The sequence below is a fragment of the Cetorhinus maximus genome, chromosome 23 (assembly GCF_964194155.1).
Source record: "Cetorhinus maximus chromosome 23, sCetMax3.hap1.1, whole genome shotgun sequence".
Classification (NCBI taxonomy): Eukaryota; Metazoa; Chordata; class Chondrichthyes; order Lamniformes; family Cetorhinidae; genus Cetorhinus; species Cetorhinus maximus.
Window position 1 is genome coordinate 22,160,469 of NC_135901.1, and position 13,852 is coordinate 22,174,320.

At 44.1% G+C, this 13,852-nt stretch overlaps 1 protein-coding gene and 1 long non-coding RNA gene across 3 annotated transcripts; one reads left to right on the plus strand and one right to left on the minus strand.

Moving 5' to 3' along the window:
* The first annotated feature begins 35 nt into the window (after window positions 1-35).
* LOC144697201 (uncharacterized) lies at window positions 36-2,991 on the plus strand. Of its 2 annotated transcripts, none has more exons than XM_078569085.1 (2): window positions 36-540; window positions 859-2,991. In XM_078569085.1, the coding sequence occupies exon 2, from the start codon at window positions 1,181-1,183 to the stop codon at window positions 1,853-1,855; it is 675 nt and encodes a 224-aa protein (XP_078425211.1). In that variant the 5' UTR covers window positions 36-540; window positions 859-1,180; the 3' UTR covers window positions 1,856-2,991. The 2 variants fall into 2 exon arrangements, with proteins under 2 accessions (XP_078425211.1, XP_078425212.1); XM_078569086.1 differs by having other exon boundaries at window positions 199-384.
* A 594-nt stretch (window positions 2,992-3,585) lies between these two features.
* Window positions 3,586-6,723, minus strand: LOC144697368 (uncharacterized). The gene is made up of 2 exons (XR_013580344.1): window positions 4,082-6,723; window positions 3,586-3,883 (listed from the first exon to the last, which is right to left on the minus strand). It is a non-coding gene; the product is annotated as an uncharacterized LOC144697368 (long non-coding RNA).
* Window positions 6,724-13,852: the final 7,129 nt, after the last annotated feature.

Genomic DNA, 13,852 nt, shown 5'->3' on the forward strand with positions numbered 1-13,852 from the left:
CCATCAATCATGGGCTTTGTGAGTTGAAGCATGCGCAGTGTTGATGCTGTAGTTGGAGTGAGGCCTGTCGGCCCCAAACCTGAATAAGAAGCTTCTGGTCCCGCGTTTGTATCGAGCGGGGGGTGAAACAGCTGCGGCTTCTCCCGGCGACAGGCCTGAATTAACGGAGGCAAAAAATCAGAGAGAGAGTTTGTTGTGAAATCAATCGGTTGTTGTAAATCAGGGGGTCAGAGTTACAGTCAATAACAACAACAACTTCTATTTATATAGAGCCTTTAGCATCAGAAACCATCCCAGTGCATTTCACAGGAAAATTATAAAACAAAGTGTGACACCGAGACACATGAGGAGATATGAGGGCAGGTGACCAAAAGCTTGGTCAAAGTGGGAGGTTTTAAAAAGTGTCTGAAAGGAGGAAAGTGAGGTAGAGACGGAGAGATGTAGGGAGGGAATTCCAGAGCTTGGGGCTGAAGGAACTGAAGACACGGCGACCAGAGTTGGAGAAACCACCTTCACGATTGCTCATTAAATCTCCACACAGTAAGTTCTGGACACAAGGTTCATGTTTTATTCTGTATGGTTGGTTAGGGTGTTTCAGATTAATATTTTAACATGAGTAATGAATGAAGTGAATTATCAAACATATTGTTCTCTCCAGTTGTACAAACTTGTTAAAAAGATACAGAAAGAATTATCCAACACTTTGTCTGGATTTCAGCCCAGGGAGAGTGTGTGGGATGGGGATCTGAAGCTATGAGGAATAAAAGAGGGAAAAAATGTTCTATTGAAACTAGAATTGTCTGTTCTGCATTTCTATCCTGTACTGACAGAGATGACTTGTGTAAACCCCTTTTACAGGATGTTACAAGGGGAGAATTTGTAGACACGTAACTTGAATCGAACATCACATCAAGATCTGACAGTCACTTGATTCATCAGGACCTGAATATCATCAGCCCTTGAATGTGTAAGGAGAAATGTTTGTCCGTGGGAAAAGGTTTCAAACATCAGTGTGACTGGAAAAACACCGAGACACGCACACACCAGAGTGAGAGTGTTCCAGTGCACTGACTGTGGAAAGAGCTTTAACCGGTTACACAGCCGGAAAAAAATTGCATCATTTACAGTGGGGAGGAACTGTTCTGTCTGTGAAAAAGGCTTCATCTGATCATCGAACACCATGGCGAAACCATGGAAATGTGGGGACTGTGGGCAGGCATTCACTACCCCATCCAAGCTGGAAACTCATCGACGCACTCACACTGGGGAGAGACCATTCACCTGCTCTGAGTGTGGGAAGGGATTCACTCAATCATACAGCCTAGCATTACACCAGCGAGTTCATACCGGGGAGAGGCCATTCACCTGCTCCGTGTGTGGGAAGAAATTTATTAATTCTTCCAACCTTCTGAGGCACCAGCATGTTCACAGTGAGGAAAAGCCATTCATTTGCTCTTATTGTGGAAAGACTTTCAGCCTTTCAACCATCCTCATCTCACACCAGCGAGTTCACACCGGGGAGAGGCCATTCATCTGCTCCGTGTGTGGGAAGGGATTCACTGAGTCAGCCAACCTAGCATTACACCAGCGAGTTCACACTGGGGAGAGGCCATTCACCTGCTCCGTGTGTGGGAAGGGATTTATTAATTCATCCAACCTGGTGTCACACCAGCGAGTTCACACTGAGGAGAAACCATTTAGCTGCACTTCCTGTGGAAAGAGTTTCAAGCATTCAAGTAATCTCAGTGTGCACCTGCGAGTTCACACAGGAGAGAGGCCATTCACCTGCTCCCATTGTGGGAAGGAATTCACTTGTTCCTCTCACCTGGTGAGGCATCAGCGACTTCACAAGTGACTGCATGGATTGGATTCTAATGTTATTGCTGCTGTTAATCATATCCAGGATTGAACCATGTCCATTGTGATAGCTGGGGTTTGTCTCTGCTGATGTTAATAATCCTTGTAACTGGGCTGGAGTTTAATATGCTGAATCTATAGCTGATTGTGTTCTTGGGGCGGCAGTGTCCCTTTAAGAACTGCTGTCTGATCTTTCCCCACAACTCAGTGACATTCATCAGAAATTAGTTTACAACAAGATTATGAACTTTTTCTTCAATCCTAAATTGATCTTTGGTACGAAGTCTACAATTCAGTGTCTGAAAGGTTCCACTGATTAACATCTCCAGTTAGAAAGTGCTGATTAATCCCTGCTGACAATTCTTACTGACTTGCACATTACAAACAGTGACACCTCCATTATCCACCAGAAAGAAAGAAGGGGAATGGGATTTGGAGAATCGAGAGTCCCCGAATGTTACCCCTCCCGCCTGGTACAGAAATCCCCTCGGTGTGGGAATAGAGATAAGTCCAATCCAAGTAATGGACTAAGAAATCGCCATCGAATAAACTTATGAAATCTTCAAAAATTTATGGAATATTATAGAAATTGCTCACTCTCCCTTATGAAGGAAGCTTCCATAGCAGCTTACTGGCTGACAAACACAGGACAGGCCTGTTATCTCTGCCAAGGACGTCTCAAGCACATTTCCTGAAACAGGACATTTCTAACCCTGATGCGATTGAATCTCATGACCCATATGTAAACCAACTGTCTGTCTGAAGGTTAAAACAGGCTCTCGAGAGGAAAAAGATTTCAAAGTGATTCGTAATGGCTTCAGCCCAGCACCCACACACGAGCTCACACCAGTAAACCATTCAGAGGAGATTGCAGCCACCAGCTACAGAGACCAGCACTCAAACTGCATCATCCGTCCGTTTGTCCTCCGGGACTGGTCAACCATTCTGACCTGTCACAGGTCATCTGTTTTCCTGTCTGTTGAGCTCATTGATCATATTTAAACTGTTGCTTCTCAATAAACTACTTTCAAATCACTTCTGAGCTCGACCCCCTTTTTCAGGTAATCAGTGACTCCCAGACCTAAATCTTACAAGGAGTGTTAGGAGCAGGATCACAGTGGTCGAGGTCATTGGCTTCAGAAGTAAAAGTCTTAGTTAAATGTGAATGGGGAAGTTCACAAGTGAAGCCAGGAGTATACAATGACATTAACATTACAGGGAACGATGGACATGTTGGGCACGTCAGGGGTGAGAGATATCCTGGGGATTGTAGAAGGGTATGATGGGAATTATGAATATATCTCTGTAGGCTTTCTAAAAGTCACAATTATTCTTGGTGCAGCTCAAGGGTTTGTGTTGCTGATTCTGATAATTCTAGTAGCTTTAGTTTGTTATTGATGGTATGTAATCATGAAATTATGAAAACAAGCTCTTAGCTTAGAAATAACTGGGTTAGCCAGAAATCGGTTTGTGAAAAGTCAATAAGGATATTTCCTTCTCAAGGTGGGGAGATGTGAAAGAAATCATTGTCCAATAACCATGTAATTTTTAAAGAAATTTATTGATTGTAGGAATAGCTCTCTCTCACTTATGAAGAAAGCTTCCTGGGTTGACAAACACAGGTCAGTGAAGGCCTGTTATCTCTGCCAAGGACATGTCTCCAGCACAGACCCTGAAACAAGACAAACTTGATCGGGTCAGTGAAGGGTGATGGGGAGGGGTGGGGGGGGGATCTCATGACCCATGTGTAAACCAATTGTCTGAGTAAAGGTTACCAGGATGCCCTAGAAAGTGATGAGCCACTAAATGATTTCAAGGATTTCCAATGGAAATAGGAGGGATTAACTTGAAAATCTATCCCTTCATAATTGAATAAGCGATTGACAAAAGACGCCCAGAAATAATGTATACAAACAGCCTTTCAAGAGGAAAATCAGTTTAGAGAAGAAAGAACTTCTCAGTGATCTATGCTGGCTTCAGCTGAACACTTTGGCTTAAAGAAACCGAGAAAGGAAGAGACTGCCACCTCCAGCCACGGAGATCAGGATCCCCCTGATCCAAGACCAGTAAACCATTCCGAGGAAACTGTCACCTCCAGCCATGGAGATCAGCATCCCCCTGATCCGGGACCAGTAAACCATTCCGAGGAGACTGCCACCTCCAGCCATAGAGATCAGCATCCCCCTGATCCAGGACCAGTAAACCATTCCGAGGAAATTGCCACCTCCAGCCACGGAGATCAGCATCCCCTCCTTGCTTCTCCCCATCTATTTGTCCAATCAGGGATCAGTAAACCGTTTTTACCTGTTATTGGTTGTCTGTCCTTTCTGCCTTTTTAACTGATGTATCGTATCTAAACTGTTGCTTCTTAATAAAATGCTTTAAAATAACCTACGACTTTGACCCCCTTTTTGGGTAATCTGTGACTCCTGGACTAAAATCTTACACTTGTCCATGAGAATAACTGAAGGTACGAGAACTGAAATAATTTAGAGTAATGATGAAGTGTTATTTGTGTTCAGTGTTTGCATTCTTAGCTCTCAGTCGGGAGGCTGTGAGTTCAAATCCACATCCAGAAGCATGAGTATAAAATCCAGGTTGATATTTTGACGCAGTACTGAGGGAGCACTGCACTGTCAGTCTATGGCCCCATCTGCCCTCTCAATTGGGTGTAAAAGTTCCCAGGATGTTCTTCCAAAGAGCAGGGGAGTTCTCCCTGGTGTACTGCTTCATTTTTATCCTCAACAAATACCATTGAACAGATTATCTGGTCACAATCACATTTCTATTTGTGGGATCTTGCTGTGCACAATTTGGTGACTGCATTTCGTACATTACAACAGTGACTTCAAAAGAACTTCATTGGCTGTAAAGTACTTTGGGACATCCTGAAGTTGTGAAAGGCACTACATAAATGCAAGTCTCCATTAACAAAGGAGGAAAGGCCCAAAAATAGAACAGTCAGTAACAGGACATCAATCAGTCTCCTCTTATCTTAGAGAAATCAAGGACTCGAACACTGTGTTTGTCACAAAGCTGATTTATTTAACCTATATCCAGAATATTAAACTCCAGCTCAGTTACAGGGATTATTAACACCAACAGAAACAAACTCCAACTTTCAGAATGAAATGATTCAGTCCTGGATGTGATTAACAGCAGCAATAACAGCAGAATCCAACCCCTGCAACATGTGAACTCGCTGGTGTGTCTGCAGGGTGGATGGACAAAAGAATCCCTTCCCACATACGCAGCAGGTGAACGATCTTTCCCTGGTGTGAATGCACTGGTGTTTCAGCCTGAGGGAATGCTGAATTAATCCCTTCCCACACACACAGCAGGTGAACGGCCTCTCTCCAGTGTGACTGCGCTGGTGAGTCAGCAGATCCATTTTGCTTTTCAAGCTCTTATCACAGTCGGAACATTTAAAAGGTCTCGTGTCAGAGTGAACACGTTGGTGTGAAGTGAGTTAGAGAAGCTGAGTGAATCGCTTCCCACACTCAGTGCAGGTGAATGGTCTCACCCCAGTGTGAATACGCTGGTGTCTCAGTAAGGTGGATAACTGAGTGAACCCCTTCCCACACACAGAGCAGGTGAACGTCCTCTTCCCAGTGTGAACTCGCTGATGATCCAACAGTTTGCATAACTGAGTGAATGCCATCCCACACGCAGGGCTGGTGAATGGTTTCTCCCCAGTATGAACTCGCTGATGTAACTGAAGGCTGGATAACTGAGTGAATTGCTTCCCACACTCAGCACAGGTGAATGGCCTCTCCCCAGTGTGAATTCACTGGTGAGTCAGCAGGTTTTGTTTTCTTTTAAAGCTCTTCTCACAGCTAGAACATTTAAAAGTTCTCTTGTCAGAGTGAACAAGTTGGTGTGCAGTGAGGTGGGTTAGTCGAGTGAATCCTTTCCCACACTCAGAACAGATGAACGGCCTTTCCCCGGTGTGACTGCGTCGATGAATTTCCAACGCAGATGGTGATGTGGATCCCTTCCCACAGTCTCCACATTTCCATGGTTTCTCCGTGGTGTTGATGTCCTTGTGTCACTCCAGGTTAGATGATAAGTTGCAGTCTCGTTCACACAGAACACGTGTGTGGTTTCTCCCCACTGTGAATGGTGCAATGTAGTTTCAGGACGTGTAACTGGTTAAAGCTCTTTCGACAGTCAGGGCACTGGAACACCCTAACTTGGGTGTGTGTGTGTTGGTGTTTTTCCAGTCCCAGGCAGAACATACCAAAAATTCTCCTTCCACATTCAACTGCCAATGATATTCAGGTCCTGATGAATCGAGTGACTTTGTCAGATCTGCAGAAATATCTCCAAATTATCTCCTTCTAATCCCTGGAAAAGGAGTTGACAGTGTCATTGTCACTATCAGCCCAGGATAGAAATTCAGAATAGGCAATTCTAGTTCCGATGGAACATTCTTTCTTCTCTTGTTTCCCCAAAGATGTGGTTCAATAAAAGTAAAAGAAGAGAAAATCAGCAACAAAGTCCCAACAAGAGTTCAGAGAACCTTTCTATCTAAACCAGGATGTTGTTCTTCGTGTCTATGAAACATACTGTACCCTGATGTCCCCACCAGTTATGGAATATGGACACCACATGCTCCCTGTGCAAGGTTACCTGGACACAGACGCGGCTGCGAAAGAGGCAGGTAGCTAGTGTGAACCCGCCCCCATCCCCCACCATATGCCCCTTACATCTTGGATCTACAAATTGTTGTTTTAACCAAGACCAGGTCCTGGAGAAGATCCTCTAGCTTACCCAGTCCCTCATTGGGCAGGCAAAGATTATAACCAAGCCCTTCAGGTTGCATCTTCTCACAGGCCCATTGATTCCTCTGGGCTGCAAACATCACCTGGATTCAAATGATTCGCCAGAGCCTAGGACCCGGTTGGGAACAGAGACCCTGAAGGTCCGCCTACTCAGTTACGTCACTAATAAGTCAGCGCATTCAAACAAGATCAGAAAGTAGGCAACGATGTGTCGTTTAACGTTTCTTTCTGTTACACAAGTGGCTTCATACTGAGACCATGAGATTACTGGATACTTACGGGAGGACTCATCAGAAGGAGCTGAGAGTGCAATCAGCACATTCGTTCTAATCTGGTTACTCTGATCAAAGTTAGACCAGATCAAGAGCCCCGACCTTTTGTGTATTGAACCATTTTTCTTTTAGTAAGGTCTTGCTAACATGATAATAAATATCAACATGTTCTGTTTTTGTTTATTAAAACAGAAAAATATCAATCCAATTAACTCATCTCGTAAATATTTAATCCTCTTTAGTGAGCCTGTGAGATAATGTAATTCTTTTTCTCATAGTTTGTGCCTGAAAATCGCATCATTTTCTGAGATATTTAATGTGCGTAAGTGTCTTTAAAATTGAGAAACATTTAATAAAGTTATTCGGATTATTCAGATCTTCCTCACTTGGCCTCCCTCCATCTACATTCCACACCGCGAGGCTCAAGAAGATTCTTCCTTTTGTAGCTTCAAAGCTTTTCTTTTGGTCAGTGAAAACATTTCCATAATATTCTTTCTCCTTGTAGTCTGCCTTCAAATTCTCTTAATCAATCAGACCATGAACATTAGGGGAATTAGCATCCTCGGTAATACCAGGAGGAAATTAGAGGCAGTGATTATCCAGGGATGTTGTCCTGTATTTCACACTATCTGCCACCAGGACTGATCACCCAGGATAACAATGGGCCACTCAATGTTAACAGTAGGAGGGTGAATTTAACATGTTTAATTCTATCCTGATCGTTTTAAAGTCTGTTTCTCCATGGAGTATGTGTCAATGCATTGATAATATAAAAAGTCTCATTCTAATAACCACATTAATCACTTTATGTTGTTGTGTTGTTGAGTTCCTGAGCAAGTCTGGGACTCATTCCTCAGAGCCATGCATTTCCACATATTAATTACTTCACATGTAACAAATCAATCAGCACACTCACACCAGTATTCCAATATCATGCTATACATGCCGTATGATACAAGTCATCTTGACTTTTAAGTAATCTTACGAAATGATCAAGAGATGGCTGATGATCTTGGCTTATCTCCCCACTGCAATGTCTCAGGTAGTGGCCAGACCATTAAATGCAGTTTCCTTGAGAAGTTCAGAGGCAAGGATACTAACATCTTCAACAAAAGGCTAAAAGTTTGCTAGTCTCATCTACACTTTAATTTCTTTCACATAAATGTACATGGATACCAGATTGATCTATTCTATTGAACTATACCCAGGATGACTTATTCCAATTTCCATTTGATGGTATTATTTTCTCTGTCTTTTATTTTAAGTGGGCCATCCCATCAATTACCATTCTATCTCATTCATGAGCCCTGGAGGAACTTTACTGTCTCTCTTAATATTCACAGAATATTGTGTTTTTACATCAGAGATAGAAATACTTGCAATCAGCTCAGACCTAACTACCAAATCTCCTGCGATCAAGCACTTTGTCTTGAAAGATAGCAGGTGGGATAAATCCAAATCTTTAAAAGGCAAAGTCTTCAGTTCAAACTGTCACAATGGGACAGGAGTTAACGTCTTCGCTTGTTTGCAGAAAGTTGGAGCAAATGTTCTCAAATGTGCACAATTGTGTCAACTTTATGTAACTTTTCTTTTCAGATCAAAGATGAACCAAACACCATTTTTGTTTCCTTATTTGACAGATCCTAATTTCTTTTGAAAAAACTATGGAAGAAAGTTCATCAACAAGAATCTGTTGACACAAAGAATAAACTATTTATTAAACATGAAAAAAATGAACCATATTACACCAGACAAAAAGGTTGGAAAGATCTCAATACCAGCACAAGAAGACAATTCACATTCACACTATTCCTTTACCCCAGAAATATCTTTACCGACACATAAACCAGTGAAGAGTTACCACTAGCTTGACACAAAAGCTTCTCACTTGGGACTAGCACAGTTGCAAACAAAATTCCTGAGCATTCACTCGATGCTTATCACTCAACTTTTATCTCTCCCCGAGACACCCATAAAATTCACTTTAAGTTCATTGTTTCTTCAACTGCAAAGTGAACAAATGAGTTCCCTAAACTCCATCTTCCAGTAGCATCTCTGCTAAACTGATCAATTTACTGAGTTCTAGAACTGATTATTCAGTTAACTACTGTCCCCAAGAGCCTTATAATTTTTCTCATCAGAGAGCTTAAAATTCCTGTCCTCTCTCTCTGTGATGCTCTGAGCTCTCAAGGACAGATGCAACCAAAGCAGATTCCAAGGGTCCCTCAACAACCCACCGAGACATTTGTCACACTGTGAGCCAACCAATCTCACTGAAATGTCGTCTTTCTCATGAGGGTTTCTAGTCTCCACATTTGAAGATCTCACCTTGGAATTTTTTCCAAAGGTCACTCCGACTTGGGCAGTTTCAACAATGGTCGACTTTGCAGGGTTTCAATCTCTCCTTCCAAGATTCCTTTCCCCTGGATTCTTGAGTACACTCAAGCATCTTATTCCAAGCACAATTTCAGATCTTTGGCTGTGCCAAGCAGAATGCCACTGCTTCAAAGAGGTACCCAACAGCCCGCAGCATGGAGTCACCGACCTTCAGCTGCCTTCCCAGATCTTCAGGGCTTCTCTCAAGTCCACTTCACTATAAGTCTACTCACTGCAACTCCTTATTTAACTCTGAGCCTATTTATCTGCTCCGTTTCTTTATCTCATTTAAGGGGACCTATTCCTGTCCCCTATCTTCATCCCTTACCTGGAACTACCTTTTGGGATTTCTTCCTGGTTTGGGAACTTCTCCCTCTCCCCCTCCCGGGTTCTGCTCCCTGGGACACCGACCAGGACATCTGACATGCATTTCCGAACTGCAGTTCCCGACCTCCGAACCAAAGAAGGTGAGTTGAGGTTTCATCACACACATTTCCAAATGACTGTAATATAACTGAAGAAAAATAAAACCAAATAAGTTGGCATTGAAGCTTCAACCTTCTTAGACCAAAAAGAGTCAAAGTGGGTGGAGTTTTCTGCTGCTTGTAAGCTCCAGCTCATAACTTCAAGGCTGAAGCTTATCTTTAGGGATTCCAACTTTTCAGTGCCTTTTACAATTCTACAAGTAAATTGTGATCCATGCTAAAAGGTTCAGTAATTGTAACATTTCAATTTTCTCAGCACAGAATCTGGCAGCATTTTAAATCCAAATTGTATGCTCCTCTTCTAGCTGGCGTATGGAGATCATTTCCACTGTAGACCTGCCAGAACAGAAACATCACTGTGCCCTGGATACACTCGGTCAGCAAAAAGTTAAAGTGTTTCATCATGACCATAGTGAAGGTCTTCCCTGTAATGCTAAGGTGTGAGAGGCACCTGTAGTCATTGCAATCTCCCCTGTCACCCTTGTTTTTGGCTATTGTGATGATTTTTGCATCATGTATGTCCTGTGGAACAGATGCTACCTTCCAGAGAAGGAGATAGTCACAATATCCGGGACTTTCTGTGCCTGAACGGCTTGGTTGGAATTTCATCCTTGCCAGGTGCCTTTCTGCTTGCTAAGCAATAATTGACCTGTTCAAGCTGAAATGACGTGGGCTCCTCGTCCAACTCAACCATGATGCGAAGCTGCAGGAGAGAGTCAAACGGATATTGGGAGATATCCGTCTCATGGGGTTACAGCTCACAGTAGTGTTCAACCCAGTGGGAGATCTGTTTATTTTTGTCAGTGAGTACTTCACCATCCGTCGATTTCGGTGGGGACGGTGGGGGACAACTTTGGTGATGGTCGGACCAAGTGCCATCTTGATCCCATCATACATGGCACATAGATTTCCGTTGTCACAGGCAGTTTGGATTTCTTGGTGTAGGCTAGTGTTCATTTGCACAGTATCTCCCTGTCTTTTGCACAACCATCTTGGCTACTTTCAAGTTATGCAGTGTTCTAGCTGTTGGGTTTATGTTGTACATCAGGTAGGCCTTGCTTTTTGCTTCAATGACAAATGTCATCTCTGCTGAGTGGGTCTCAAACCAGCTTTTGTTGTGGGTTCCACCTTTACCAAATGTTGCTGCTGCTGTGTCAGAAATGATTGAATCAGCGACTTCCGATCTTCATCAATATCAGTGTTGATTGATGAAGCTTTTATTGATGTGTCTGTAAAATATTTTACTGTTTTGTTTCATGCTCCTTATTAATTTAATTTCATGATCAAGGTGACACTGAAGAATGTGTAAGTCAGTCAGAATTATCAGCAAAGATTAATCAGCACTTTCTAATTGGAGATGTAAATCAGTGGAACCTTTCAGACACTGAATTGTAGATTTTGCACCAAAGATCAATTTAGGATTGAAGAAAAAGTTCAACATTTTATTGTAAACATGTTCCTGAGGGGAGTTCTTGTATTAAGGGGAAAGATCACAAATGGTGCTTTCAAAAAGGGACACTGCAGCCACGAATGTCAGTGACATATCCAGAATATTGAACTCCAGCCATTCATAGGGCTGTAAACATCAGCAAAATCAAACCTAATATTGTCAGACTATCAGTCTTGGTGTGATTAACAGCAGCAATAACAGCAGAGTCCAACCCCTGTAATCACTTATGAACCCACTCGTGTCTCAGCAGGTGTTGTGACTGAGTGAATCTCGTCCCACACAAGGAACAGGTGAACGGTCTGCCCCCGGTGTGAACTCGCTGATGTGTCAGCAGTTGGGATGACCCAGGGAATCCCCACACACGGAGCAGGTGAATGGCTTCTCCCCACTGTGAGTGTGTTGGTGTTCACTGAGGTTGGTTGACTGCCTGAAACTCTTCCAAAGGAAGTACAGCTGAATGGATTCTCCTTTGTGTGCATTCGGTGGTGTGACTGGAGGGTGAATACCTGAGTGAATCCCTTCCCACACACAAAACAAGTGAATGGTCTCCCACCCGTGTGAATCCGCTGGTGTTCAGTGAGGACGGGTGAAGATTTGAACTTATGTCCGTAGGTTGTGCAGCTGAATGGCTTCTTCTCAGTGTGAACTCGCTGGTGTGACCGAAGGCCGGATGACTGAGTGAATCCCTTCCCACACACAACAGCTGAATGGCTTCTCCCCTGTGTGAATGTGTCGATGGATTTCCAGTCACGATGAAGACTTGAATCCTTTACCATAGGCCTCACATTTCCATGGTTTCTCCATGGTGCCAGTGTCCTTGTGTCTCTTCAGGTTCAACAATCAGTTGAAGGCTTGTCCACACACAGAACACCTGTACAGTTTCTCCTGACTGTGAATGGGGTGATGTTTTTTCAGGCTGTGTAACTGGTTAAAGCTCTTTCCACAGTCAGTTCACTGGAACTCAGGTGTGTATGTCTCAGTGATTTTCCAGTCACACTGATGTTTGAAACCTTTACCGACAGACAGAAGAGAGAAACATTTCTACTCCCACATTGAAAGGCTGATGACATTCAGGTCCTGACGAATCGAGTGACTCTCTCAGATCATGCTATGATGTTCATTTTGAGCTTCCTGTATGTAAATCCACCCGTTATAATACCCTGGAAAAGGAGTTTACAAAACTCATCACTGTAAATAAAGAATAGAAATTCTGAACAGACAAACTCTGGCTTCTATGGAACATGTTTTCCTCCCTTATTCCTTCAAAGCAGTAAATCCTCATCCCACACACTCTCCCTTTTCCCCATGCTGGAGTTCAAACTCCAGAGTGACCAACCATACAGGATTTTACAGAATTGTCCCATATTTGAGAGTCAGCTGTCCTGGGCTTCCTGGTGCCGGAACACTGGTTGTCCCGTAAATTGGACCTTTCTGGTCACGCCCCATACAGAACCCTTTCCCCTACTGTTTCTATGCTCCAACAGATCTGGCAGCCAATTCACCCCATTCCCCCCTGCCTCACCAGCTCTGGCAGCACCCCACCCAACATCATGCCCCCCTCCCCCCCCAAACCTACTCATATGGACTCCCATGGCAGGCTATCGCTTCATTTTCTCCATGATAGAATGTCATCCTGCCAAACCCTTCATACCATCTCCACCATTTCTTTCTTCACTCCCAGTTTTATCCCTCTGTCTACTCTGGCTGGGTTCTGTTCTCAAGTCTCTGTGTGGAGAGTGAGAATATAATCAATGGATCAATCATTTTCTCTCCTGGTCACTGGGATCCTGAAGCCCCGCCCACTCTTTGTTGCATCAACAAGAAAGTAAAAAGCTCCGGAGCTGCACACGCGGGACCTGCAGGTTCTTATTGGGGTTTGGGGCCTCCAGCGGGTGTTTCTGAATCCTCCCCGCCCACCTCCCAGGGTTTCCTTCCTTCCCACAGATCAGATCCTTATTGATTTGAGCCCAAAGTGTAACCTCTTATTTATTGTCCACCCTCCCCCATCCTCTGATGTGAACCATCCTCCACTCGCTGACCCAGGATGGCGGCCGTTAACCTGGGCCTGTTCCCGGGAGGGAGAAACCCCGCAGCTGCAAACCAGGAGCTGATGATTATTCATAACGGTTACTCAAGCTCACAATGCCCGGGGAGTGATTGACGGGAGGACCGGACCAATAGGAAGCGGGGATGGGGCTGGTGGCCCTAAAAAGAGCAGCTGGTCCTCCAACCAATCGGACTGAATGAAGGGCGGGGCTGAGCCCATAACTCCGCGTGCGCCCGGCTCCACATTGTCCCCGATAAAGATGACGGCACTTAACTCGGGCCTGTCTCGGGGAAACGCTTGAGAAGTTTTCGCCCGTTCAAATACCGTACCCGACCTTCGTATTCGGAGATTGGAACCCACACGAGGTGTTTTTGAAGCCTCCCAACGCGCCCGCCGGCTTCTTCCAGAAACACAAATATCTGGAAAAACTCAGCAGTTCTGGCAGCATCGGCGGAGAAGAGCACAGTTGACGTTTCGAGTCCTCATGATCAACAGAACTAAGTAAAAATAGGAAAGGGGTGAAATATAAGCTGGTATAAGGTGGGGGGGGGGGGTGTGCGGGCGGGTGGTTGTTGGGACAA

What these genes read in the sequence shown, in the direction of transcription:
- LOC144697201 (XM_078569085.1), top strand. Translation starts at nt 1,181, where the DNA reads ATGGCGAAACCATGGAAATGTGGGGACTGTGGGCAGGCATTCACTACC.